Source organism: Eumetopias jubatus, unplaced genomic scaffold (assembly GCF_037043125.1).
Source record: "Eumetopias jubatus isolate StellerSeaLion01/CBP00866 unplaced genomic scaffold, mEumJub1_p1.0 scaffold_3, whole genome shotgun sequence".
NCBI classification, from domain to species: domain Eukaryota; kingdom Metazoa; phylum Chordata; class Mammalia; order Carnivora; family Otariidae; genus Eumetopias; species Eumetopias jubatus.
The window spans coordinates 19,230,486-19,258,344 of record NW_028274809.1 but is presented as its reverse complement, the minus strand read 5'-3'; the positions used below and the strand labels follow the sequence as shown (position 1 = coordinate 19,258,344).

The 27,859-nt window shown below is 48.4% G+C and overlaps 2 protein-coding genes across 2 annotated transcripts in view; both read right to left on the bottom strand.

Annotated features, from left to right (window-relative positions):
• The window catches only part of NHEJ1 (non-homologous end joining factor 1), a 77,102-nt gene extending 60,991 nt beyond the window's left edge, over nt 1–16,111 (bottom strand). Inside the window, exons 1-5 of the mRNA XM_028092173.2 lie at nt 16,006–16,111; nt 13,457–13,633; nt 12,630–12,842; nt 6,065–6,203; nt 5,440–5,498 (exon numbers count right to left, since the gene is read on the bottom strand). Coding sequence (XP_027947974.1) covers nt 5,440–5,498; nt 6,065–6,203; nt 12,630–12,842; nt 13,457–13,633 — 588 coding nt within the window. The 5' untranslated portion in view covers nt 16,006–16,111. The remainder of the gene's footprint in view (nt 1–5,439; nt 5,499–6,064; nt 6,204–12,629; nt 12,843–13,456; nt 13,634–16,005) is intronic.
• On the bottom strand, nt 13,547–25,923 carry SLC23A3 (solute carrier family 23 member 3). Its single transcript, XM_028092171.1, has 13 exons — nt 25,747–25,923; nt 25,453–25,610; nt 25,199–25,296; nt 24,915–24,988; nt 24,092–24,273; nt 23,650–23,773; nt 23,381–23,495; nt 22,168–22,421; nt 20,644–20,749; nt 20,170–20,337; nt 17,844–17,939; nt 17,434–17,749; nt 13,547–13,633 (listed from the first exon to the last, which is right to left on the bottom strand). The coding sequence occupies exons 1-12, from the start codon at nt 25,921–25,923 to the stop codon at nt 17,460–17,462; spliced, it is 1,842 nt and encodes a 613-aa protein (XP_027947972.1). The 3' UTR covers nt 13,547–13,633; nt 17,434–17,459.
• Nucleotides 25,924–27,859: the final 1,936 nt, after the last annotated feature.

Genomic DNA, 27,859 nt, shown 5'->3' with positions numbered 1-27,859 from the left:
GGTTGTTCGAAAAGCAAATCTGGGGGGTAAGTTAGGAGTTCAGTTTTGGACATGCTGAGTTTGAGATTCTGTTGGACTTCCATGTGGAAATGTTGAGCAGGCAGTCCAGAGTTTGGGGGCAAGGTCTAAGAATAGAGATTAAATTCAGGATTCGTCAACAAGGAGGCAGTTAAAGCCATGGGACTCCATGAGATCACTAAGGTGAAAAAAGATAAGATCACCAAGGACTGAATCCTGGGACACTCCAACATTAAGAGGTAAGGGAGGGGGCACCTGGCTGGCTCAGTCGGAGGAGCATGTGATTCTTGATCTTGGGGTGTTGGGGTTGTGCATTCAGCCCTGCACTGGGTATAGAGATTACTTAAATTAAAAAAAAAAAAAAAAAAAGGTAAGGGAGAAGAAGAACCAGCAAGAGATTCTGAGAAGGAACAAACAATGAAGTAGGAAGAAAAGCAGGACGGTATCGTAGTATGAAGCCATGTTAAGAAAACACTGAGAAGAAGGAATTAACAAGCTTTATAAAGGAAAAACTTAAAGGAGAAAAGGTCAGCCAACTCAATTTTCTCCCTCCCTATCCTTCCTTTTCATTTCCATATCCTCCCTTATGCCAACCGCTACGGCAGAGGTCTGTCCTGGGGGCTGTGGGAATAGCAGGAGAGTGTACCTGTGCCTGCAAGAAGACTGAGGAAAGGAAAAACGCTCACGGAAAACTCACAAAAGGGATGATGTCTGTGCACTCGGGAAAGCTGAGTAGGAGTCTGTCATGAGCACAAGAAGGAAGAGAATACCAGGCAAACTTGTCAAGGGATGTGTGGGCATCAAGACTTCAGTGTGGGAGGGTGGCAGAGGATCAGGCGGCAGAGGGTAAGAGGACCAAAGCATGAACGCCCTTGTGTGCCATGCCAGGAGTTGGGACCACTAAATGACTTCAAGCAATCGGGTTTCTGTTTCTGTTTCAAAGAGATCACTCTGCTGTAACGCAAATTCAACTGGCGGGGAATAAGGACTGACTGGGTGACAAGTTAGGAGGCTGCTGGAAGGTCAGACCAGAAAACGTGGGGGGCTGGGGGCGGCAGAATAGAGAAGAGCAGATTCAAAAGACAGTTGACAAGTTAGGCTCTGAAAGTAAGGCCCAAGAGAAAAGTGGGTAACTCCCAAGTTTCTAGCTTCGAAAGCGGAATGGATACGCGTATGCTTCCCCAAGATAAGGCACATGCAAGAGAATCAGATTTGGGGGGAGTACGTGATTTATTTTGGACATGAGTAGGATGCTGCAATGTGCGACATCCAAGGAGAGATGTCAAATATGCAGAAAGAAATGTGGGCTGCATAACGGAGACACAAAATTAGCCCTTGGTGGTATACTGGTGACAGGTCCAACGGGGGTCTGGAGGAGATGACCCAGAGAGAGAAGGGCAAGGGGAATAAGGACACAGTCTCGAGTAACACTAACATTTAGGGTGCAGGTAAAGAACGGGACGCCAGCCGAGGAAACCGAGCAGAAGCTGTCCGCGACGGAACTCAACCGGACGGCAATCTCCAGGTTTAAAGGACTCCTCCTCCACCCCGGGCCGCTCTGATGTAACCTCTAGCTTTCTAAGAGCAGCAGGGAAGAGCTTCATAACTTCAAGTCTCCGCTCTAGCATCAGGTTGCAACTGGACAGGGAATGAAGACAGTAACTAAAACTAGACAGGGCACAAAGGCCGTGGCTACATTTAGGATGCTGAATCAAATCAGTGATAGTTCTATAACTGCAACTATATGATAGAAACTGGTGACGGTATTACACTGAACAGATTAAATCGACAAGGCCTGCAGCATGCAGCAATGGGAATGATTGCTGTGCTGAATACTCTCCTCTGAAGACAGGGAAGGAGACAATCTCGCTGTTAAGGCCCCCCCTCCCCCCCCCCCCCCCCCCCCCCGCTTAAGGAAGCCAACTTCACGCAACTGCTCAGGTTTTGGTGTCAAGGGCTGATTCCTGGCCAGGGGTTGCCAGCTGCAGAGGGCGGGGCTCTATTTTGGGCTGCTTGCTGTCCCTGAGCCTGGCCGCGTCTGGTTTGAGCAGCATGCAGCCCCAGTGACTCACACACCCATGCAAACCGCCTGTGGCTCAGTGGCATGGCCTCGGAATGCCAGCCTCAGGCCAGCTCCCTCCTCACCCCATTACACTGGGATAAATAAATAAAGAGGCTGCCAGCAGCCACACAGCCTGATGGCAACCAGATGGAGAGGGGGAAGGCATGGACACGGCCAGGGTAAGGAACTCCCTCCAGTGGACCAGAGTGAGAGAGGGCCATGCCAGCCCCATCCTCCTAAACTTCTCTCACACAGTTCCTGGGCAATGCAGTAATAGTCCCTGATTCCTTGACTCATCTCCCACTCCGAACAGTGCCTCCCAGCCCCCAGTCCTAGGAGATGCTCTCTATGGGGAATCTTCCCTCTATGAAGATCATGCCAGAAGCCACTCCACCCAGCTGACTCGAAGAACACTTCCAGGTTGCCCCCTCCAGTCAGGCCACCATCGACTAGCCCCCTTGGGCTCCCTGGAAATGCGAAATCCAAGGCTCTAAGGAGGGGAGGGATGAAAAAACAAAAGAAGTAAATATGAAGACGTAACCCCTGTTCAACCCTTAAATATTTTTCCTGGCCTTAGTATCCTAGAAACCTCCCTGTCCTACTGCCCTCCGTGCCCTATCTCTGTGGCCTCTCGCCTAGAACCAGGAAAAACAGACCCCAGCACTGACCGCATGGCCCCTCTGACATCAGCCCTGGCCCCCCTGCACCTTCATCCTGGGCTCTCTGTCCCTGGTTTGTTTATCTTCCTATGTTGCTTATTTTGATGGCACATCCTTTCAGCTGTCTTGGGTGACCCCATGACCCTTCTGTGTCCTGTTTGTAGGACCCCAGACGAGCAGAGTAACTGAAAAGGTGCAGTGGCCAAGAAATTCTGTAGTCCCACAAGGAAGCAGGTTCTAGCAGCTATGCAGGACAGTCTGTGATGCCAGAGGACGGTGCAGTGATCCCGGAGATCGCAAGAATTCCACACTACCCTAGCCCTTAACCCTCCTCTAATTGGTGTGTATAACCCGTTAGAGCGGCAGAACAAAACAGGGATGATCCCAGACAAGAAATGGAAGAGGGCCCTAAATGTCTGGCTACAGCAACATGACCTTAGGCAAGTCACTGACCCTGCCTGAGGCCCAATGTCTTAGTCTATGAAACGGAAAACTATAGCTACCTGTCTCTCAGGTCCTTTGCAGATACATAAAATTCTGTAAGTCTCTGTGGTTTCGGTGTGATCCGCCCAGGACTTTGAAGACCAGTATTCCTGACGTAATTGGTTCCAAAACACCAGTACGCCTCCTGGGTTGGCACCAGGATTCTATATGCCACTATGTCATTCGACTCTGCGGGGTTGCCCCCTGCCCCAGAAGCATGGAAGAGACGAGCCTCCAATTTTACAAATGAGAAAACAGAGGCTCTGGGAACACTGACTCATCCAAAGCTGGAAAATAAACCAGAAGAATAACCAAAGACCCCAAATACAGGCATCACAAGCAGGACTGTATCCACAGGACACACTGCTCCAACTTTCATGAAACTTCCCCCAGCACAGGTTTATCAACATCTTCGTCGACAAACTTATAGAGAACCTACTACTCCTAGGCACTCTGTTCAGTGCTGGGGACACAGAAATGCATTTGACACAGTCCTTGTCCTCAAATCATTCATAGATCAATGGAGGAGAAAGGCATAGTCTCGCAGACCTAGAAACAGCAATATCTATCACAAAGTTATAAGTGGTAAAACGGAGGTAGGAACCAAGGCACTATAGCAGCAGGGAAGAAGGATTATCTTTACAAGGAAAGTCTGGAAAGGCCTCCCAAAGAAGCCAAAGCTGACACTTAAAAGATTAATAGAAGTTTACGAGGTAGATAAGGCCAGGGCATTGGGCATTATAGATAAAGTGAACAGTGTGGCAGGACATAAAGGCTAGAGGAAGGCATTGTGGCAATTCAAAGTCATTTTCTGTGACTTGGAGCATAAAGTTCATAATGAAAAATGTCAAGAAACCAAGCTAGAGAGGTCTGTGGGCACCAGATCAGGAAGGGACCTCTCTGCTGGGCTGAGAGTAAGTCTTGCATTGTTTCACTAAGGGGCTGAGACAGGGAATCAGCATGTCATCCCCAGCCTATGTTAACCTCCTTAACACCTACACTTACAGACAGAGGAAGCTAACTGACAGAAAAATGGCCGAGGAAATCTCTCTGTGGCAAGTCTAGGTTTAATGGTCTCTCTTTCCCCATAAAGACTTGAAATCTATTCTACTTCAAGACGTAACAGTGCACCCTTTCCTTCTTCTCCAGAGTTAGATTGCTTCAGTAGATGGACTGGGCACGCAACTTGCATTTTTTGTTCTTTGTGTTAAGACCCCAAGCATGATGGCGTCTTTGTTCAGCCAATGCACAGAGGCAGAACAGAAGGTTCCAAGTCAAGAACACCTGTTTTCTGCTGAGCCCTGGGAAAAATATTAATTTCATGTTCAAAAGAAATATGAGTCACAGTCCCTGTCCACAAGGGGTTTACAAAGTAGCCTAGATGACAAGACAGAAATATGAATAATCTATACAGAACATGATATTATAATAGCATTATTTGCTTACATAGTAAAGTACCAACTTGGGTCACATGTATAATTAGAAAAAAGGGCAATAATACTAAGGTACTAACTGTACAACCAACAAGTCCTAAAAGAGAGAAGAAGAAGATCAATATTGACTGGTATTATCAAAGGTCACTATTATTAATACTCCCCCTGTTTGGCATTTAATAGATGTTTCTTTTGGCCAAGTTCAATCCTTAGAAGGGAAACCTAGGCAGGAGCTTCTGACAGGCCACAATTATCTACTCCCCATTCATTCCTTTGCCAGGCCCCTTGTATAAACACTGTGATTTTCCACAGCCTACTGTGCCCACAAGACAGTTCCCAAATGGTAACCCTGTGCTTTTCACCTTCCTCTGCTGCGGGATGTTGGAGGGGCCCAGACAAGTAATAATGACCAGCCCCCCTGCTCCACAATCCAGACCTGTGATCAGATCTCAACGAGCAAAAATTGATCAACTGGTCAACCAAACTTTCCAAGGTCGGGGAATTCTAAATGAAATTCCTAGGTACGTGAACAGAGATGTTTTTACAAATGTTGACCAGCCCACTTTCGCCTTTTATATTCTTGCCCCCTATTTCACCCCATCTCCTCCATGGGCATCTCAAGTTTTATCAGATTTTCTATAGGCAACTTTTTCAGAGAAAGGACTTTCCAACCACGCAAGCTGGCTAACACCCAAAATGCAAGTCACTACTCAGGCACCTGGAAAGAGAAAATAAAGCAAAGCTGCACAAGGAGAAAGGAAATCTTTATCGTGATATACTCTACCTCTACCATAAATTGTTCCAAGAAGGAATTTTCTTCAAATGGCTCTGTCTTCAACCGATCTGTAATAAGAAGGGATATAGAAAAGAAATATTAGTCTTAGGATGAGTTTCCTGCCTGTGAGAAGGAAAAGAAACAGAGCCCGAGATTTCTTGGGAGGGAGCATACACATGCAACACCCAGAGTCCAGTGGGAGAAGGGATGAGAGTGTGTGACAAACAGGAGGAGGAGGAGAGGGTGATCAGCAACACAGGACATGTTCTTCCTGCCACAAAGATGCAGGTAGAACGGAATTTTTATTCTGAAGCAGGAACTATGCTTCGGAAGGTCCCAAGTGCGTGTTGCCCTCCCACAGTTTTATACAGCTGTTGGCCCTTTTCCAAAGTCTTTCCTTGCCACTGCCTCGGGCATGGCTGGACTCGGTTATAGCTTCTATTGGTCACTTGGGTGCCAGCCAGGTCCTCAAGGCAGAGAGAAGTGTCACCCGGCATCAAGTCTCCAGTTATGGTCAGTACCCAGCATCTCCTCGGGGAAGTACACCTCTAATGCAGATGTCTCTCCCCTTTTCTGAGGCCCTTTGACCATCTGTACCACTCCCTACCCAACACCCCAAAGAATGCCCTCTCACCTCGGCTCAGCACAGCCCCACTCTCCTGGTAGTCCTGGATCTCTAGATCTTTCATATGAAGCACGGTTGCTAGCTCCCTCACTTGGCACTGCAAGGCCAGGCTCATGCCCATGAGAGGACGAATCAAATGCTGGGAGACCTTTCATGGAAGAGATATCAATCAGCCAACAGACACAGAGTACTGCCCACTGTATTAGGAACTAGAAAAATACTGAAAAAGAAATGTTTTCATAGGGACTTATGGTTTCATGAGCAAGCAACCCATTTGCATGACTCTAATAATACAATAATCAAATAGGTAGGAGAAATAAGTTCAAGGGTTTTCTTTGTAGCATACATAAAAGGGTGGGGAGAATAGGGGAGAACACATGGATAGGCAGCCTGGAGTGGTGACTTAAAGAGAAGAATGTGACAGAACTGATAAGAGAAAAGTGTTGCTTCAACTCTCCGCAGAGACTGAGAGACAAAAGCAGAAGATCCAAGTAGCCTTCAGGAAAGTAGGCGTGGCTAAAACAGAGTGTGCTAGCTGGAGCATACTAGAAGACAAAAATCAACAGAGAGTAGAGAGCCTGGGAATCAGTCTCAAATTAGACCCAGACACTGATCAAGAACCATTTCAGGGCTGATGATAGCCCAGAATGAGCCCAGAGTTTCAGTCGGCTCCCAGGAAGACAGCAAAGTTTGAGGTCACTGTGACAGAAGCCAGCCAGTCACCGAGAGGCCAGCCTAGGAAGGAATAAACCACAACAGCACACCTTGCTCTTAATAAGGTAAGGACACAAGCATTGCCACGCTGCTGAGCAGCTAGGATGGTGTCCTCATATAATAACATATAGCTGTGGAGAATAAGCACTTAATTCACCCACACAAAGTGTCCAGTAGCCGAAAAAAGCAAAAAGCCTTAGCCAAAGAAAATAACTAGAATCAATAACCTCTTTGTGACTAGTGGATGCTATCCGGGTTCCTTTCCCTTGCCCCAAGGAGATGAGCTCAAGGAGACACTAAGAAGAAATGCCCTAGATCAGAGGTCAGCAACATTTTCTGCATAGGGCCAAGGAGTCAATATTTTCAGCTCTGTGGTCCCTACAGGCCCTGTCAAAAAACTCAACTCTGCTGCTATACCATGAAAGCGCCCATAGACAACATATAATAAACGAGCGTGGTGGGTTTCCAATAGAACTTCAGAAAAATCGGCAGCAAGCCAGAATTGGCCCGTTGGCCATAGGCTACCCAGCCCCATGCTTCTCTAAGGACAGATCAGAAGAGAAGAGATTGCGGGGGGGTGGTGGTGGTAAGGGTTAGAGCACGCAGCTTCTGTACCACCACCAGGACCCGACATATGCAGGGCTACTGACGCAGAGTAGGAGGCTGAAAATCAAACATAGCTGTAAATACCCATCACTTCTTTCCATCATGAAGCACATCCCAAGCTGGTCCTGGTACCCAATTCAGGTCCTTAGGATAAACTTAAGCCTCCAGGAAGTACTGCTCAAAATGCAGCCAAAGTTCTGCTTTGGGAAAATTCATCTGCTCCAGACCCAACCCTCTTTCCTAGGAATTGTTTGGTTAGGTTTGGTCCTGTTCGAGGGAGATCAGGAGGAAAAATAGGGAAATCCTCGGATGAAAGCAAGTCAGTGTTTGGAGGGGTGAGCTGAAAGTAATCGCAGTTGGTAACCAAGCAGCATCACCATCCCTCTGGTGACAGCCCTCAAATACAGAAATTCCTAAAGGTGACAACCAGCCTCTCTCTGGGAATCCACCTTACCAGCGATCTCTTTGAGTGGTGGTAAATCTAACCACATGGAACATACTGAGAAAGTTTTTAATCAATGCCATGTCTAATTAAATAAGGTAATGCCACGCCAGGCACCGGAAGTTATCTATCAGACTCCAATGTCTATATAGCAAAAACAAAACAAAACAAAAACTATCTGTAAATATTTCAACTTCTCAAATAATTTCCTAGAATTGGGTTACACTACTTTGAATCCTTAGGATATAACTCATTTCAAAGTTAGATGCACACTAACACGCTAACTTAGATCAGTTAATTAGGACAAGGCATGTGGCTGACGTAATGGGTTTCAAAGCAAATCCACAAACACTACAAGGAAAAAGCTTGAAACACTTCAGGAGGTCAGGAAAACCCCTACCCCTTCATTTAAAGACAATGATATATGAAGAGCTGCAGTTTCACAAGTCAATTCAACAAATACCTACTGTGTACCTAACACATACTGTGACCCTGTAAGTCTTCTGCCCCCAAAGAGCTCACAACAGTTAAGGAGGTCAGGAAGTGTGATGGATATAGAGGCAGGAGTTTCCAATCTTTTCCAGAGGAAATCTATTTATAACATCCCTCAATGTCTGCAGATTTCCCATTGAAATGTTGACAAGTCAGAGGAAGGAGAGTTGAATGGCAGTTACCAATCCCGAGATGAATTTTATCAGGTTTGGATATAGTGACAAGGGCAACCAGACTGGGAATTAGATCTAGATTCTAGCCCTGGCTATGAGAGCACCCAGATGTGAAAATGGCTTAATCCCAAGCGCTCTTGTGGTCCTTATCTTTTTCAAGGAAAAATCAGGGAGTCGGAGTATTTGCTCTCAAAGGTTCACAATAATGCTGAAGTTAAGTAATACTATGTGTGGTCTTGTCTTTAATTCCCAGGATTCCACAGTAAGGTTGGGACTGGTGCCTCCACTTTACAGATGATGACACCAAGCCTCATAAAAATTCAATGACTTATCCCAGGTAATACAAATAGTCAAAGTTGTAGAGCTAAGTTACAAATCAGTCCTGCCGGCTCCAAAGCCTGTGGGCTCTTCCTGCCACAAAAAAACCTTTGGCTGTGACTCCTAGAAATTATAAAATGGCCAAATTTGAAAGTCAAAATATGGAATATCAAGAATTACATCAGGAAAAGAAAGGTAACAGCAATAACACCAAAGAATTACATCAGATCCTGGGAAGAACAGTGAGGAGGACGAAGGGACAAAGGAAGCTGGCTGGAAGTGGAAATGGGGTAGAAAGCAGAGACCCGAGGCTCTAGCTATCCCATGCTATCCCGCACAGCCTTGAGAACTTAGCGTGAACCCACCACATGCTGAACTCTCCTACTCTCCTGCATGACTGGTAGGAGTTTAGATGTGCAATCTCTCTGGAAGACAATCTGGCATCATGTGAATAAGATTAAACATACAAATAGTCCTTTTTTTTTCAAAAAAAAAAAAAAAGGTTTATTTATTTATTTATTTCAGCAATCTCTACACCCAGTGTGGGGCTCAAATTCACGACCCCGAGATCAAGAGTCGCATGTTCTTCCGACCGGGCCAGCCAGGCGCCCCCAAATATTCCTTGATTCAGCTATTCCATTGCTAGGAATTTACTCATACATTTATACTTAGGAAAAATAAATGCAAGGATAGTCACTACATGTACTAACAAAAGAATGGAAACAACTTAGGTGTTTACTGGTAGTTTGCCAATTAAATACATGTTGATATATGCATCAAATAAGGCTCTAAGTTGCCAGTAATGAATATTAAGGCAGACCTTCTAAATATATTGCTATGAATGGTTTCTAAGTTCTGTAATTAAGCGAAAAGAGCAAGCTACTGAACAGTGTGGATAGCATGCTGCCATTTGTGAAAAGGCATACATATGCCCAGATAGGTATTTGACTGTGTAAATATATACATACTCACATATATACAAACCTACATACAGCTTTCTTTAAGAATGCACAAGAAGATGGTATCAGTTGCTTTAAAGAAGGAAAACGAGGGACTAGAGAGAGGAGTAGAAGGACCTTTTTTTTCTGCTCTAGACCCTGCTTCAATGCTATCTGAAATGTTTGCTCTTTGCATGAATTACTCATTGAAAAAAAAATGAAATAAAAACTATCACAAGAATGAGTAACAAACAAAAATTATGACTGTGTGACCTCACAGACACACACACCAGCCTGAAATAGTATCCGCCTACATCCTTGACAGTGTCCGCTGGCTCTAACTTTTCCCCCTGTAAAGCCTCCTCAGGCTCAGGGGTTTCTCTGGGCTGGCTTTCTTCTTTTTTTAATAATAAGTATTTTATTTTATCTTAAAGCCTAATTGTTCACCAACTGCTCAATGTTTACTTCTCCCCGTGGCCAACCAGGACTCATTCCACTCCAAACACTGATGCTTCTTTTCTTATTGTGGCTGCCCAGTTAGAGGAATTTGCCTAGAATGGCTAGTTTTCCCTTTATATATTATTTTCAATTATAAGCTCATTATACAAGTGAGCTTTATATCTTTATCATCTTGGGGGAAAAAAAAAACTATTAGAGCCCATCAGCCCCCTAGGAGAACTACCTCATCAGTCTCACTGTTCTGAATTTCTAGGGCTGTATGATGCAAAGTGAGACCAGCTATTGCTAGGACCTCCCTGGGGCGGCCCAAAGGTTTTGGTCCTAGAACAAGCATTATTGAGGGAACAGTGCCCCCTGGTGTTACTTAGAAAAAGTTACAGGGTTTTGAACAAAAGAGGTAGACTAAAGAAGGATGGAAAATTTCACAAAAAAACTCAATTACACTCAACAGATATCAAAACTATTATCTGCTAAACACTGTTGATGGACCTTAGAAATTCAGAGATGAATGAGAAGTAGTTCTCCAGCTTTATTGGGTTCCAGATCAAAAATCCACCAGAAGGGCACCTCAGTGGGAGGGTTTGTATCTCTGACCCTTGGTTTCAGCTCAGGTCATGATCTCAGGGTCCTGGCATCAAGCCCCGCGTCGTTGGGCTCTGCGCTCAGTGCAGCAGAGAGCTTGAGACTCTCTCTCCCTCTCCCTCTGCCTCTCCCCACCACTCTCACTCTCTAAAAGAAATAAATAAATCTTAAAATAAAAAAAAATCCACCAGAGAACAGTTTCTCAAAAAACACTTTTCCCATCCACCCTGTTGATTCCAAAACATCACATCACCTCCGGAAAACTAGAGAAGGGATATAGGAAATGATGCCCACATGTCTTCAGGCCCTTCGGCTGATAAACCTACACCTTTAAGGCCTCCCAAAGAAGACCCCGGCCTCTAATGCTACTGACTGAAACAAGCTCTGTCTGTATAAAAGGGTGGAACGGACCAGTGGCAGTAATTCCTGCAAACAAGTTCGTACCGTTTATTCTCAAACTAATTTCTTTTTTTTTTTTAGATTTTATTTATTTATTTATTTATCAGAGAGAGCAGAAGCAGGGGGTGGGGGGAAGAGCAGAGGTAGAAGCAGGGAGCTGAGCAGGGAGCCTGATGCAGGGCTCGATCCCAGGACCCTGGGATCATGACCTGAGCTGAAGGCAGATGCGTCACCGATTAAGCCACCCAGGCGCCCCTCAAACTAATTTCTAATAAAAGCTCCAGGGGCCTAGAAAGCTACTAAGTGAGCAGAAAACATTATCCTCCTAGTCCCTGAAAATGGGCTCTCGAATCAGACCTAACTGGGAGTAAAATTCTCGCTCATTCATTTATAAGTCGCAGGACTTTGGACAAATTGCCTTCGATTTCAGCTTCCTACTCTGAAAACAGGGAACAATACTACTTATCTTGCAGGACAGTCGTGAGGATTCAGTGACAAGAAATGTTCAGAAAGGCACGTACCTAATGCTGGTACATGCTCTACCCTGTTGCCAGACTGCTCTTGATAAACTACGAATTGGATCATGCTAAACGCCTGCTTAAAGTTTTTTAGTGAATCCCTGTTGCCTTTAGGATAAAATCCAAACTCATTAGAATTCCTCAAAATCTGGTCACTGCCTACCTCATTTCCCACAAATCCCCGCAGTCATGAAATTCCCCCACTGGCCCCACGCTTATACATCTCCCCACCTCTCAAAATGCACTCTAGCCTAGAATGACCTCTTGATCTTCTCCCAATGAGTTCCTACTCATCTACAGAACTCAGCTCAGAAACTATCTCTTCAATGGGGCGCCTGGTAGGCTCAGTTGGTTAAGCATCCAACTCTCGATTTCAGCTCAGGTTATGATCTCAGGGTTGTGAGATCCAGCCCCATGTTGGGTGCCCTGTTGGGTGTGGAGTCTGTTTAAGATTCTCTCTCTCCCTCTGCCCCTCTCTCCCCCTCTCTAAAAAAAAAACAAAAACAAAAAACCTCTCTCTTCAAAAAGGTTTTTCAGACCTCCAGTCATCCTGAGCTTACCTCAATCAAAGAATTTATCATACTTTATCCTGTTCCCTGTCTGTCTTCTCACTCGATTATGGACTCCAGGAATAGGCTATATTGCTTTAGATTCTGGACACCCAACAATTAGCCCACGGTAGATGCTTAATAAATATTAAATAATGAAGAAAGACACCCAAGAAAGCAGGTAAACCAAAACTTCGCCTTTGCTCCCTTTGCAAAGAAAGGATGTACCAGCCAAGAATCCGTTCTGCTTTCTGTCCGGTCAAGGAAAGTTTTCCAACTGAAGAAGAGTTGCAAACAGAGTCCACAAAAAAATAAGAGCACCTAAGGATTCATCTCAAAGCAGCTGGCATTCCCCTGCCCCACTCCACATTTGAATCACACTCACCACGGAAGGGCTGGCTAGGGTGCAGTGGAAATTCCAATAAAAGGGGAGACCAGAGAGCTCACTCCGCACGCGCAGGATCAGTGCCTCGGCCACATGATCACAGACAAAGGTAGCTTTGCTGGGGCAAGCTGTGTCCTTCAACAACGGGCGAAGCAGATCATCCAAATGACAAAGGAAAGCCGCAGGGGGGGCAGTCAGGCGCTTGTTCAGCTCCTAAAAAGACAGTGGGAGTTGTGCGGAGTAAGGGTGCGCAAAGGAAACGGACTCCCCCCTAAATTACAGCAAAGGAGAACTCTGGCTAACATGAAGACAGTGGGCTTGAGAGGAAGGGAAGACAAAAACGGGGAAACAGGAAAGAAGAAAACAAAACGAGAGAACGACTGGCCTCCTTTACAATCCCACCTTGTACTAAATGCAGTGCAAAAACTAACATCAGACAACGATATGGAAAGATCCGGGGGAGCGGGGCGCCTGGGTGGCTCAGATGGTTGAGCATCTGCCTTGGGCTCAGGTCATGATCCCAGGGACCTGGAATGGATTCCCTCGTCCGGCTCCCTGCTCAGTGGGGTCTCCTTCTCCCTCCGCCCCTCCCCCCACTAGTTCTCTCTCTCTCTCTCTCTCTCTCAATAAAATCTTAAAAAAAAGAGAAAGATCCCAGGGCTTTAGGTAGAAGGGCAGGACATTCATTAGACTTGTCTGAACCTGATTCCACCTCCCCTGGCAACCTACAGGCCAGCAAGCTGGCTGATGTAAATGTACCCTGACCTGCACTAAGACAGAAATTATATCCACTACCGCCCTGCAGCAGAACTTCTCTTCACGCTTACCTTGGCTCGCTGGCTGACCACACGAGCATCCACCTGTTCATGCCACACCTGCTGAAGATCTGAAACCAGCAAGGCATACCCCTGCTTGGTGATATACACCTTGGCCAAGAGAGAGTTCTCATCAAGTTGTAGCCAGGCCCATGGCTGCATCAACAGGCCTTGCTCCAGCTTCTCCATCTGCAGTAGAGTCTGGATTTAGGAAAGTGCCCCAAGGTACTGTAGGCCTGGGGACAGGGGCACCACACAAACAGTCCCATAGCAAATAAGTCTTATGAAGGACCCCTCCCTAATAAGACAGAAGGCATGGATTTACATTCCCCCCCCCCCCCGACACACACACACAACCCCTGCCCATCCCCTGTCTCCCATATAACCAGCTGGGCACCGACCTTACTACCTCCTGGCCACTAAAAATCTATTTAGAATTTTAATTTATTTTTTCAAATTAAGTTCCTAAAGGGCATAAAATATCGCTCTTGTATAGTGTTTAAGTCTTGGCATATTGGTCTCAGTTATTTCTGCTTTCTAACAATATAACTGAAACCTAAACCATTCTTGTTGTATCTTTATCACATTCCTAATAAATATGCCAATGTTACCCTTTCCCAGAACTTCTAGAAGAGAAGGAATAGTTCTTGTCTTATAAAACATCGTAAGTCATAAGTGTCATGAGCAGGAAATTCAAATTATTTGATCATTATCTAGAAACAAAACTAGAAGATCTCAGATTTTCATATATAAATATTTATATGAACATAGATATATACATTCCCAAAGACAGGAATTCTTAATCTAGAGTCTATGCAGATGAATCCTCTGGAATTATAGACAAAATCTGTGCATACGTGCAGATAGCCATTCGGGAGGAAGAGGTCCACAGCTGTGTCAAACTCTCAAAGGGATCAATGACACACAAATAAAGAGCTAACAAATTCTATGTCCAGAAGCAAACAAAGAAGCCCCAAATCCCATTTCAGGAACCTAGATGACTAAGACGTCATAAACACAAGGCACAGCATTTCACAGAGATAGAAACAATTAATTAACTTCCGCTTCGCTCTTCCCCTATATATCCCTAACCCAAGGTACAGCCATCAATGACATCATGCCCTGCTATACCTCCTGGAACTCCTGGGAACCAACTTTTCTCGTTCAACAACGAAATTTGTAGTCTTAACCTAGTAGATGTTCAGTAACTAAAGCTACTTTACAGGAAGTTTGATCATTTTTCCTGTGGGGGAGGGAGGGAGTGATACTATTTCCTTCATTATTTCAGTCTATAAATACAAAGTGAGGTGAGGGAAGCACCTTAGAACATAAAGAAGATAATGAAATTCCTTGGATTTCCTTCACATGATTAACATGGTTCTGTTCCTCCAGTCATTTCCATCACGGTCCAAGCCGTCATTCTTCCAACCATAACCTAACTTTTGAAGTGTGGCCTTGTAACAAAATTGTGTAGTCAATAGTCGGATAAAACGTAAATATATATTGCGATTTTTATTTGCGGCAGCCTCAAAACCTTGCGTTTGGGGGATGGGACGTCAGTCGCTTCCCATGAGCTGCTCCCACGGGGAGATCTTGGAATGATTAAGCTAGCCCTCACTCGAGTTCCACATTGCCAAAGGTCACAAATGCAAGGGAACAAGGGAAGTCGCCAGTGTAGGCACTCGGCAGTGCGTCCTGTAAGAGTGCCCTAAATTGGGTTATCTTGGCTCGTCACTTTGGAAAGCCTGGGAGCTCAAAACCTTCAAACTGTATGGCTGTTTTTTGTCCTGTCTGGGGGGCGGGAGAGGGATTTAAAATGTGCTCAGGATCAACGGGCCCCATAGGAAGATCTGAAACATTCAGCACCAGACCTGGTGTTGGCTGCTCCCACCAAAGGCGTCCTGTTGAGTCCAAGGCCTCTGTATCTCATTTTTCCCCCCTTCAAGGCCGCCTTTAACCGTCACATTAACTAGATTCACCCGTTTATTATTCTTGAATGAAGCGGGGAAGCGCCGAGGGCCAACAGGAGGTCGCCCGAGAACCCGGGTCTGCACGGAGTCCCGCCCCTCGGCCGAACTCCTCTCTCGGCGCAGTTCCCCCGTCGTCCTGCAGAGGGCAGCAAGGCCCCAGCGACCGTCCGGGCTGGGCCACGCCCCGTCCCTCTGGTGGGGACCAACCCTCGCTCGCCTAACCACAGCCCCACCCCAGGAGCCCCGCCTGGCGTAGCTTCCACCCGCCCTCACTGCGAGGGCCTCCGCCGTCAGGCTTCGACAGCACCGGCCGCACCGAGACGCAGCTCCGGACCCCTCGGGGTTAGCAAAGCCGACCACCTGCTGCTTTGTAGCACCAAGGAGTCCGCCAAGGAGTAGCCTCACAGGGCCCGCCTCGCCGTCGGAAGGCGGGCTGCGCACGCGTGGCGCACGCGCCCCGCCCACCCCCGGAGGCCTGCCGGAGCTCCGGGGCCGAGCGCTGGTGCCCGCTCGCCCGCAGGGTCCCCGCGGCCCCTCGCCGCCCGGCCCCGGCCCGGGTCCCGGCCCCGATTCGAACCCCACGCCACCTACCGTGAGCGGCCGCCAGAGCTCCCGCCCCTCCCCGCAGCGGGCCGGCCCGCGCAAACCGAAAGGCCTAGAGTAGAGGCCTTTCGGGACAGAGGGGCGGAGCCCAGGCCCGACGTGGGCGGGGCATCTGGGCCCTCAGAGCTGTTGGAAGGAGCACTCAGAGCTGGGGGGCCCCCCGCGCCCAGGGGAGCGGGAAGAGGGCTGGGCGATCCGCTGCTAGGGAGATGGGGTGGTGGTGGCGCCCCTCGGAGTCGCGCTGGCGGAGTAGAAAGAATGCCAGAGGAGGTGCGGGAGAGGGGGTCTCTGGATTTGGACTTGCCAGTAAACTTGGATCACTTCCCTCCCCTACCTGTCCAACCACTTGTTTTGTTTTGTTTTAAATAAAGTGAGGGGCGCCTGCCTACTTCGGTCGGCTAAGCGGCTGCCTTCAGCTCACGTCATGATCTCAGGGTCCTAGAATGCAGCCCCGTGGTGGGGCTCCTTGCTCAGCAGGGAGTCTGCTTCTCCCTCTCCCTCTGCCCCTCCCCCCCAAATAAATAGGTAAAATCTTTAAAAATAAATAAATGAAATGAGGAGGTTGAACCTCACTAATCTCTCTGGTCCTCACCAGCACTCAAATTGTTTCAGAGAGGATCCTTCCATGCATAAATCCCATGGTCTCACCTCATCCTTTCTCCTGTCTCATTTCTCCTTCCATTTAGCCCCATATTTATGCTCCATCACCATGGAGAAACTTGAAATCCCTCAGCTCATTTTCTGCTTTGCACAATTTATGGTTTTGCTCCAGCTGGATACCTGAGCTTGAAATATTCTCCCCATCTGCTTTCCACTTGTCAAGGCCAGCCTTGGTGCTACTGCTTTCATATAGCCTTTGTTTGCCACTGTCCACAATCAGAATTAATCGTTTCTTCCTTTTTGCTCCCATAGCATTGTTTTAATCTTTATTATAGACTGCCTTTTGCCTTAGATTTTAGTTAGTAATTACATAGGTCTTTTTAAATGGTAGGTGCCTTAAGAGGGTAGGGATCCTGTCTTATCCATAACTGTAGTTCCAGAACCTTGCACGTGGGAGGCCTTCAATAAATATTTGTTAAGTAAATACTGGGGTTTGACCATAGATAGTTCACATGCAGAATCTCATTCATTCAATCATTGCCCACTAAACCATGGCCCCTGCCTGGAACAGTTAGGCCTAATTAAGAGAAGGAAAGGCAACACACCCATCGGGAAATGAGACCATTAGGTGGGCCCATTTCTCACACACACACACACACACACACACACACACACACACACACCTTCTTCCTAGGAGAAATACACACACACACACACACACACACACACACACACACACACACACACCTTCTTCCTAGGAGAAATTAGAACCCGGGAGCTCACTCTCCAGCAAGCTGGGAGATAGGGTAAACTAACCAGGGCAGGAGTAGGAGTCCTGGTAATCACTGGGACCCAAGTTCTCTTCTAGACTCAGGACACTGCTCCCCAAAGCCAGGCAACAAGTCGGCTGTCTCTCCTGGCTCAGAGGGCCCTCCTTCCTCATTCCCAGGGTCTTCAGGCAGTGGGCAGAGGCAACGGAGGGGCTGAGGGATGTAGGGACGCAAGTTATGGATGGGGAAAGGAAGTTCATACTCTTTGGCAGCCTTCTCCCTGAACTTCTGAGGCAGCCGACCCTCTTGGGCAGCGAAAGGAGATGGCAGCCCTTGACCTAGGCCTCGCTCAAGCCTTGTGCCTGCAAAAGAAAGGTTGGTCAGGTCATTGCCCCACCCAGGGAGTGAGTAGCACCTGGCTACTCCCCACTGTGCTGGGGCCTGGCCTCAACTTACCAGGAATGGTGTTCTCTAAGAGGAAGCCCAAGAGTCCTGCCAGGAAGATGGGCTCTGTGAGCAGCGAGCGCAGTAACACATCTAAGGGGCTCCAACCTACAGAGAGTTGGGGCCAGGCAGGAGGGGAACTCTGATCCTGTGCAGGGTCAATGAGTCTTATATTTCTATGCCTAAATCTAAGTCTTGGGCTAAGGACAGATCTTTCTGAACTGTTACCCCATCTTCCCCCATCTTTGTCCCCCTACTCTCTATTTCCACTACCCAGGCCCTTTCCACAAGATCCCAGCCCATCATCCTGTCTTCTGAGTATCCACATGCCCTCCAGATATGTTTTGGTGGTTGCAGGCTCTGTAAAGTTTGGTATTAAAAGCCCCAACCATGGGGTGACTGGGTGGCTCAGTTGGTTAAGCGGCTGACTCTTGGTTTCGGCTCAGGTCATGATCTCAGGGTCCGGGGATCAAGCCCGCATCAGGCTCCCTGCTCAGTGGGGAGTCTGCTTGAGGAATCCCTCTCTCTCTCCTTCTCTCTCTGCCCCTCCCCCCACTAGCACCCTCTCTCTTTAAAATAAAAATAGATAAATCTTTAAAATAAATAAAAAAGCAAACCAGGGGCGCCTGGGTGGCTCAGTCGCTAAGCGTCTGCCTTCGGCTCAGGTCATGATCCCAGGGTCCTAGGATCAAGCCCCGCGTCGGGCTCCCTGCTCAGCAGGAAGCCTGCTTCTCCCTCTCCCACTCCCCCTGCTTCTGTTCCCTCTCTCGCTGTCTCTCTCTGTTAAATAAATAAAATCTTTTAAAAAAATAAAAAATAAAAGCAAACCCCAACCTTACTTCCCACTTTTTTTTTTTTAAGATTTTATTTATTGGAGAGAGAGGGAGTGTGCACAAGCAGGCAGAGGGGCAGAGGGAGGGGAAGAAACAAACTCCGCTGAGCAGGGAGACCAATGTGGGGCTCCATCCCAAAGGCATGACCTGAGCCAAAGGCAGACACTTAACCGACTGAGTCACGCAGGCGCCCCTTACTTCCCAACCTCTTACCTTCTATGCTCTAGCCTGGTTTTCTCAACCTCAGTACTACTGACATTTTCGACCAGATAATTCTTTGTTTGAGGGGGCCTGATCTGTGCATTGTAGGATATTTAGCAGCATTCCCTGTACCCACTAAATGCTACTAACAATCCCCTCTTCTGTTTGTAACAACCAAAAATGTCTCTGGATATTCCCTGTGGGGCAAAATCCTCCTCAGTTGAGTGCCACTGCTATTAGCTAGGCTGCACTAACAAACTAAGGTCTTTGCTCCTCCCCGGAAATACCCTATTACTTCCTACATCTAGGTCGTGGTTTCTGATGGTTCCCCCACCGGAAATGCACTTACTCTCACTAAATATGTTCAAATCTTGCCATCCTTCGAACCAGCTCAATGTTACTTTCTCCATAAAACTTAACTTGGATCATCTCAAACAGAAACTCTCTCTCACCACCAGCACTCCTTACCTGAACCTTTGCTATTACGTTTGTACATATCTTATTTATTTTACTGGACTGTAACACCTGGAGGCACCTCTGTATCCCAAGAGGCTAGACTGGTGCTCAATAAATATTTGTTAAACAAATGGCTGACATCAAAAGGAATGAGATCTTGCCATTTGCAACGACGTGGATGGAACTGGAGGGTGTTATGCTGAGCGAAATAAGTCAGTCAGAGAAAGACATGTATCATATGACCTCACTGATATGAGGAATTCTTAATCTCAGGAAACAAACTGAGTGTTTCTGGAGGGATGGGGGGTGGGAGGGATGGGGTGGCTGGGTGATAGACATTGGGGAGGGTATGTGCTATGGTGAGCACCGTGAATTGTGCAAGACTGTTGAATCACAGATCTGTACTTCTGAAACAAATAATGCAACATATGTTAAAAAAAAAAAAAGAAAAAGAAGAAGATAGTAGGAGGGGAAGAATGAAGGGGAGTAAGTCGGAGGGGGAGACGAACCATGAGAGACGATGGACTCTGAAAAACAAACTGGGGTTTCTAGAGGGGAGGGGGTGGGGGGATGGGTTAGCCTGGTGATGGGTATTAAAGAGGGCATGTTCTGCATGGAGCACTGGGTGTTATGCACAAACAATGACTCATGGAACACTACGTCAAGAACTAATGATGTAATGTGTGGTGATTAACATAATAATAAAAAATTTTTAAAAAATGGCTGAACTATTTACACCAAAGCCCAGAAAAGGGTGTGGGACCTGGAGTCCAGAGAGCCCCAAGCCTCCAGTTCTTGTTTTCCCAGGTCTGTCCAATTCCTCTTTCCATCCCTCCTCCTCCTCCCACCTGTGGTCAGCAGGACTGGGGCTTCCCGAAGCCATCTTGGCAACAGCAGAGCCATGAAGATGGAGAAGCCAACAATGAAGACATTCCGCCCAGAGTCAATGTCAGCCAGGTGGAAGCTGGAGAATCCAGTAGACAGAACCACGGCCTGGGTCACCCCAAGCACCCCACCTGTCTCGTAGGGAAGCAATCAAGGGGGTTGGGAAGGGCTGGCGTAGGAGGGAGGATTGCAGGGTGGGGCAGGTTGTGATGAAGACAGACAACTAAAAGACTCATTCTCCAATTACGCCAGAAGCCCGGTCAAGAGGTCAAGATGTTGGGCTGGGGAAAATGAGGGCAGCTGACACACACAGCTCGCCATATGTCAGGGGTCTGTTCAGAAAGAGAGGGTTCCAGCCACAAGCAACCAGTCGGGCCATCCTGGGGGGCAGGGGGGAGTGCTAGTTCAATACCAGCCCTGCTGATACGTCCACTCACCAAACACAGGCAGCGGGATGGCGGTGAGGAGCTGGGCCAGCCTTGGGGAGAGCCCAAGCCCTATGCAGAGCAGCCCCACCAGGTGCACCACTCTCCGAGAGCCAGCCTAGGTGGAGAAGAGATGCTAGAAAACATAGCCACCTCTTCAAAGCTCCAAGGATTTTGCCTCTCATCATTTGGATCCCAACTCAAATGTGACCCTTCCAAGAAGCACGCTACCTGAAGGCTCCTCCTTTTCTTTTTTTTTTTTTTTGGCTTTTTTCTTTAAATTTTTTATTGTTATGTTAATCACCATACATTACATCATTAGTTTTTGATGTAGTGTTCCATGAGTCATTGTTTGTGCATAACACCCAGTGCTCCATGCAGAATGTGCCCTCTTTAATACCCATCACCAGGCTAACCCATCCCCCCACCCCCTCCCCTCTAGAACCCTCAGTTTGTTTCTCAGAGTCCATTGTCTCTCATGGTTTTTCTCCCCCTCCGATTTACTCCCCTTCATTCTTCCCCTCCTGCTATCTTCTTCTTCTTTTTTTTTTTTTTCTTAACATATATGGCATTATTTGTTTCGGAGGTACAGATCTGTGATTCTATAGCCTTGCACAATTCACGGCGCTCACCATAGCACATACCCTTCCCAATGTCTATCACCCAGCCACCCCATCCCTCCCACCCCCCACCACTCAGCAACACTCAGTTTGTTTCCTGAGATTAAGAATTCCTCATATCAGTGAGGTCATATGATACATGTCTTTCTTTCTCTGATTGACTTATTTCATTCAGCATAACACCCTTCAGTTCCAACCACATCATTGCAAATGGCAAGACCTCATTCCTTTTGATGGCTGCAAAGTATTCCATTGTGTACATATACCACCTCTAAGGCTCCTCCTTTTCTCAACCACTGTCCCACTACTACCCTGCTTTGTTTTCTTTTTCTTTTTTAAAGATTTTATTTTTAATTTTTACCTACTTTGTTTTCTCGATAGCACTTATCACTCTGAAATTATCTTACCTTTTTCCTTTTTTAAAAAAAAGATTTTATTTATTTATTTGTCAGAGAGAGAGAGAGAGAGAGCACAAGCAGGGGGAGTGGCAGGCAGAGGGAGAAGCAGACTCCCTGCTGAGCAGGGAGCCTGATGCTGGACTCGATACCAGGACCCTGGGTCCATGACCTGAGCTGAAGGCAGACGCTTAACCAACTGAGCCACCCAGGTATCCCTATCTTACTTTGTTCCTTAAATTGTCTGCCTCTCCCTCTCTGAAGTGTCCAGGAGAGCAGGGACTTTATATGACATGATCTCACTGGATCCCCAGCCCAGGTACAGTGCCTGAGGCATAGAAGGAATTTAGTGGTGACTTAGTGTCTTCTTCCCACTCCTAGCCCCTTACCGCTTCTAGGCACCTCCCTAAATGAGATCGTTGATGTGGAGTGCCTGACAGAATGCTGGACACAGATGGCCACCAGTCAGTGTGAGTTTCCTCCCCTCTCCCAGCTCCCCCACCCCACCCTCATCCACATACCTGGATAAGACTCACTGTGCCCACATTGGGGAAGCTAGATGCAGTGCCCATAGGGCTCCCCAACAGCCCGGCCAGCACGCTGCCCAGGCCCTCCAGGCTCAGCCCTCGACTGCAGGCGTGTGGAGGTGGGGACGGCAATTGCAGCAGCCGGCCGCACAGGGCATAGCAGCCCAGGGAGCTGGTGGAGGCTGCCAAAGCCATGGAGATGCCAGCAGCCAGAGCCCTGGGTGTCAGCAAGGGCCAGTCCCACTCAGCTGGGGAGGGAGAAAGAGCCACCTTGGGGCCAGACTCCAGTCTGGAGCATCCCCCTGCCTCCAAAGTTCTGTGCCATAAGAATCCTGGAGAGCCCATTGTCTTTGAAGATAATGTCTTGGGATAAAACCAACAAACTCAGGATAAAGACTCATCCCTTTACCATGGTCTACAAGGCTTCATCTCTCACCACACTCTGCTTCACTCCCTTCACTCCAGATACCCTGGCCTTGTTTCAGGCCCTTGTACTTGCTGTGTGGCTGGCTACCACAGGGCCTTTGCATGTGCTGTTCTCCCTACCTAGAATGCTCTTCTCCCTTGCCTTTACCCTGTTAGCTCCCACTCATCTCTCACATCTCAGCTTAAAGATCACTTCCTTAAGAATACTTTTCCGGATCTCTCTGATAAAGTCAGATTCTCCATTTTAAGCTGTCATTACACAATGTACCTCCCCATTGTTACACTTACCACATGCAATTTCATGTTTACTTGGGTGACTATTTAATTAGTATTTGCATTCCCCAGCAGATATAGCTTCATGATTATAGGTACTGTGTCTGTCATATTTATCACCATGTCCCCTATCATGTGCCCAGCACAAAATCGGCACTCAACAGACCTTTACTAAACTGACAAATGAACAACTTTTGTACACAGTGCCTCAAAAGCAATTTTTATACCTAGGTCACCAACTCAAATGCCTGTGGGAGGAGGGGGCACAAAGGCATAAATTGGGTAAGGAGTATCAACGGGGAGTGATGGGCTTGCAGATGTCTCTTAACACTCAATAAAACACCTGTGATGAGGGGCCGGCACTGCCCCTCAGACTGGCAACTCCTCTTCCCTGTGTGTTTTGAGAAAACACAGGACTTAACTCAGAAATAAAATTCACTCAATCTTGAGTCCAAAGAAATAGACCCTTTATTTGAGTCAGAGGATGGGAGACGAAGAGCAAACCTACCTGGGTGAGGTAGCCAGACCCACGGCACGTCAGGGGAGGTAGACAGCTCTGGGGAGATGATGCGCAGACCCAGAAGGGCAGAGATGATCCACACACAGGCCACTGGCATCAGCACCTGAGGGGCAAGACTGAGGCAGGAAAGAACCCCTTCCCCAGAACCTTCCAAGCCAGGCTTTGAGGGGTAGACAGAAGCCAAAAGGTAGCAGGCTGAGCAAACATTCTATGCCAGTCCTCCTCCCCTCAACTGCCCTGCCCAGACCCCAACATACCGAGAGGAGCCGGAAGACAGGAACGGGAATGTGAGGAAAAGAGTTTGAAGCTGGCCTCCAGGGGCAGGGACGTAACTGGCAGGAGCCCAGGTGCTGAGAACAGACCACCATGAGCAAGATAAGCCTAGGAGAGAGAAGGAGCTTTAGGAGCAAGAGGAAGCAGGCATCCTGTGGGGGTTAATGGAGGTAGGAGTGGCAGAATTCCCTAAAAGGGGTCCCAGAGAAGAGAGGAAAGAGGATACCTTGGTGGGGGGAGGGGAGGGGTCAGCGAGAGACAGTGCAAAGCCAGCAAATGAATCCAGCAAAAATCCTGGATTCCAAATCCACAAAGGATCGGCCCTGCTCAGATGGCTGCTGAGTTGAGTAGGGCCAGCTGCTCTGCCCTCGCCCAGGGCCCCACAACCCACTGGTTACCACCCCACGCCTCTCAGGACTTACGTACAGCAAGGCCAGGCCCCAGTGAGTAGAGCAGAAGAGGGCCACCTCCCTGTGGGCAGAGAACCCTGCCACCACCAGGCTGGGGGCCAGCACCAGGGGCCCACAGTGGGAGAACAAGTAGCCAGGACCCCCCAACAGCCCCAGGGTGCCCTGCAGCAGCCCGGATACCACCACAGCCCCGGACACCTGGAGGAGCCAAGAAAAGGACAAAGAGGAAGCGTTCTGCTCAGTGGAGTTGACCTTTAGCCTGGACTTCTTCTTCTTCTATTTTTAAAATTTAAATTCAATTAGCCAACATATAGTACATCGTTAGTTTTTGATATACTGTTCAGTGATTCATTAGTTGCGTATAACACCCAGTGCTCATCACATCACGTGCCCTCCTTAATGCCCATCACCCAGTTACCCCATCCCCCCACCCACCACCCCTCCTCCAACCCTCAGTTTGTTTCCCAGAGTCAAGAGTCCTCATAGTTCGTCTCCCTCTCTGATTTCCTCCTATCGGTTTTCCCTCCCTTCCCCTATGGTCCTCTGCACTATTTCTTATAGTCCACATATGAGTGAAATCTTATGATAATTGTCTTTCTCTGCTTGACTTATTTCACTTAGCATAATCCGCTCGAGTTCCATCCACGTTGATGTAAATGGTAGGTATTCATCCTTTCTGGTGTCACCCTGGACTTCTTAATGAATTCTGAATTCCAGGGGTGGGTCCCTGCCCCAGATCCTTCCCCCAGACCATCTCAGTCCCCACCATCTGGAAACAGGAACCTCCTCCAACCTGGCACCACCTGCAGCCCTCCTGCTCCCTACCCCCAGGCACTCACCTCTCTGAGAGAAGTGTTCCAGAGCCCCGGGCCATGGCAGCCAGGCCCCCCACACAGGCGCAGCACAAGGGAGGCTGGGAAAAGTGGGGGTGTGGAGAGGAGAGAGGTAAGTGGGACAGAACCCCAGTGTTCTACAGTCCTACCTCGTGCTCGGCACAGCTCCAAGACCCCAAAGCCTAGCAGTTCCCATCACTGCCCGCTCTCCATCCTGAACCCACCTATGCCTGGAGGCTCAGATTGGCACCCCACTCCACCCTCATCCCCTGCCCTTGCTTTGTGCTCACAGTTTCCAGGTGTCTGGATGGCCAGAGGTAGCTTCTGGCTGGTCAGCACCAGAGCAGGGACAAGGAACTCTAAGGATGGAGCCTGGACAAGAGGGAGCCTGTAGGAACAGCAACCCTGGCAGGTCTGGAAACGTGGCAGCCAAAAGCAGTCCTCAGGCCTCTCCTACACTCGCACAAGTACACACACATCTACACACACACACACACACACACACACAGGACCCGCCCCCTTCTCTCCAAGGAGTTCCCCTCACCTGCTGCCTATCCAAATTTGCAGGGTGGTAGACACACCACATGAAAAGAGGCTGGAGGCCAAGAGCTGCGCAGGGGAGTACGAAAGTTCTCCTGGAGGGAGACTTTGAAGCAGGAGCAGGTGGGAGGCACAGAGCAGAGAAGCCAGGACCAAGATATGCTGCAGGGGGAGGAATGGGAAGGGCGGTCTTCAGAAAAGGGGTGGAAATAGCTATTTCCAGAGGGTTTCTCATGCCACGCCTATTCCCCCCGGCTATCCCTTCAGCCAGCACCAACTTCTGCACCTCTGCTCCTACCTGCAGAGCCAGAAGACAGCTGAGGCCCCAGGGAGGAGGCCCACACTGAGAGGCCCAAGGGTTAGAGGAGGGATTTTGGATAGCAGGCGTTGGTGGTGGTGGCGGCGACAGGGGAGGCAAGGCATCCTGGGGGCCCATGGATTGGAGTTGGATGGGATGGGGGGATGATCGGCTCATGCTGCCCCGCTTTCTTCTTTGTCTTGGCTGCCCTGGGCCAGAGTTAAGTAGAGAGTGTAAGAGGTCAGAGTTTGGATGAAGTTAGCTGCCTGGAGCGGGGAGGGGGGTGGAGGGGTCAGTGAAGCGGAGCAAAGGGATGAGGGATTTGGGGCAGGACAGGCCCTTTCACCTTTGCCCAGCTCTTGTGCAAATTCCATCACCCATTAACTGGGGAACCACGTTCTGGACCCCTCCCCCCAAGAATCTCCATCTAGATCCCCTCTTCCACGCTCTGCAAAGCAGGGTAAGTGGGCTGGGAAGACTTATAAAATATCCCGGGGAGGTCTTACAGTGTTCCCTCCTCCCCATCAGCATTTGGAGAGATGGCTGTTACCCCAGTTTTCAACTTTTTCAGGGTCCAGCCCCCATGGGGACTGCCTGGGAAGGAAATGCATGGGTAATATCCATCCATGGTGCATGGCAACAGTGAGCACAACTCCATACAATTTTCTCACCGTTAACAGAAAGGAGAAATGAAGGTGATTGGTGATAACAAGTATTTGACATGTGAAAGCTTGGGCCCAGCTAAACAAGAAGGCGATGTAATCCACGGCCCACCCCCTACGTAGAATCACCGTGGATGCGGCAGCTGCGACGGCAACGGATACCGCTGCTTTCTTGGCAACTCATGTACCAAGCAGCGCCGCCATTGGTGACCTGATGTTCCAAAATAATGAGCCGGTTCTTGGCAAGTGCTGAGCAAAGCAAAGCCCGGTTTTAATTTACACGTAGGTACAAACGCCTGGCAAACGGCGTCTTTTTCAAAACGTGCAAAAACGATTTCGTGTTTACGTGTTAAAAAGTTCTAGGTTCAGATAAACAGGCTTTTTTTTTTTTTTTAAGATTTTATTTGACAGAGAGAGACACAGCAAGAGAGGGAACACAAGCAGGGGGAGTGGGAGAGGGAGAAGCAGGCTTCCCGCAGAGCAGGGAGCCTGATGCAGGGCTCAATCCCAGGACCCTGGGATCATGACCTGAGCTGAAGGCAGACGCTTAACGACTGAGCCACCCAGGCGCCCCTAAACAGGCTTTTCATATACGTGATGTCCTGCGGGTCATTCGAAAGTTGTCTTGAGAATTCTTCATCGTAAGGGAGGGGCCTGAAGCTTTTCAGGTTGCCCAGCTAAATGCCAGTAGCATCCCTTCAAATGTTTGCCTCTATCAAAAAAAATGCCCCGTTTCCAGAGTGCCCCCTAGGGGGCAGTATGCCCGGTCCCAAATACCCTCAGTCCAGGTGCCAGAAAAGTTTTCCTTCTTCAGATAACCCGCCTTGGATTTGTCTTAACAACACCAACTACCACCGGGTGTCAGACCAGACTGATAGGATAGAGAGAGAGGCATCCTTGGGGCTTGCCAAGGACACTTAACTTGGCCTCTCAGAATCCACGAGGATAGGGCCCCCCCGGAACTTGTGACAGACAGGGCCCACTCAGGCATGGTAGAATCACCCATCCGTGCCCCACAGCACCCAAGTCAAGCAGCACTAGGGGCCCCAAGGTGCTGAGAGCAGGGATGAGTAAGTTTGAAATGGGAGTCTGTAATCATCAAACAACAGGGAAGTTTTGTTGGGTTTTTTTTTAAGATTTATTTTAGAGAGAGTGCACGCTTGTGTAGGGGAGGGCAGAGGGAGAGGAAAATCTCAAGCAGATTCCCCACTGAGCGTGGAGCCCGACGCGGGGCTCAATCTCATGAGCCTGAGATCATGACCTGAGCCGAAACCAAGAGTCAAACGCCCAACCCACTGAGCCACCCAGGTGGCCCTCAAACAACAGGGAAGTCCTAAAATGGGGCTCCGGGAGAATGAGTTGCAAGATGACGGGCTCAGGAAGTAGAAAGGCTTAGAATCCAGATATGGGACAGGGGGTGGGGAGATTCTTCCAGGGCTGCTGCAGAAGAA

What these genes read in the sequence shown, in the direction of transcription:
- SLC23A3 (XM_028092171.1), bottom strand. Translation starts at nt 25,923, where the DNA reads ATGAGCCGATCATCCCCCCATCCCATCCAACTCCAATCCATGGGCCCC. An exon ending in GGAACACTTCTCTCAGAGAG is followed by an intron (nt 24,274 to 24,914) that starts GTGAGTGCCTGG and finishes TGGCTCCTCCAG; the next exon opens with GTGTCCGGGGCTGTGGTGGT. An exon ending in CCCAGTCCTGCTGACCACAG is followed by an intron (nt 17,940 to 20,169) that starts GTGGGAGGAGGA and finishes AACTCTCTGTAG; the next exon opens with GTTGGAGCCCCTTAGATGTG.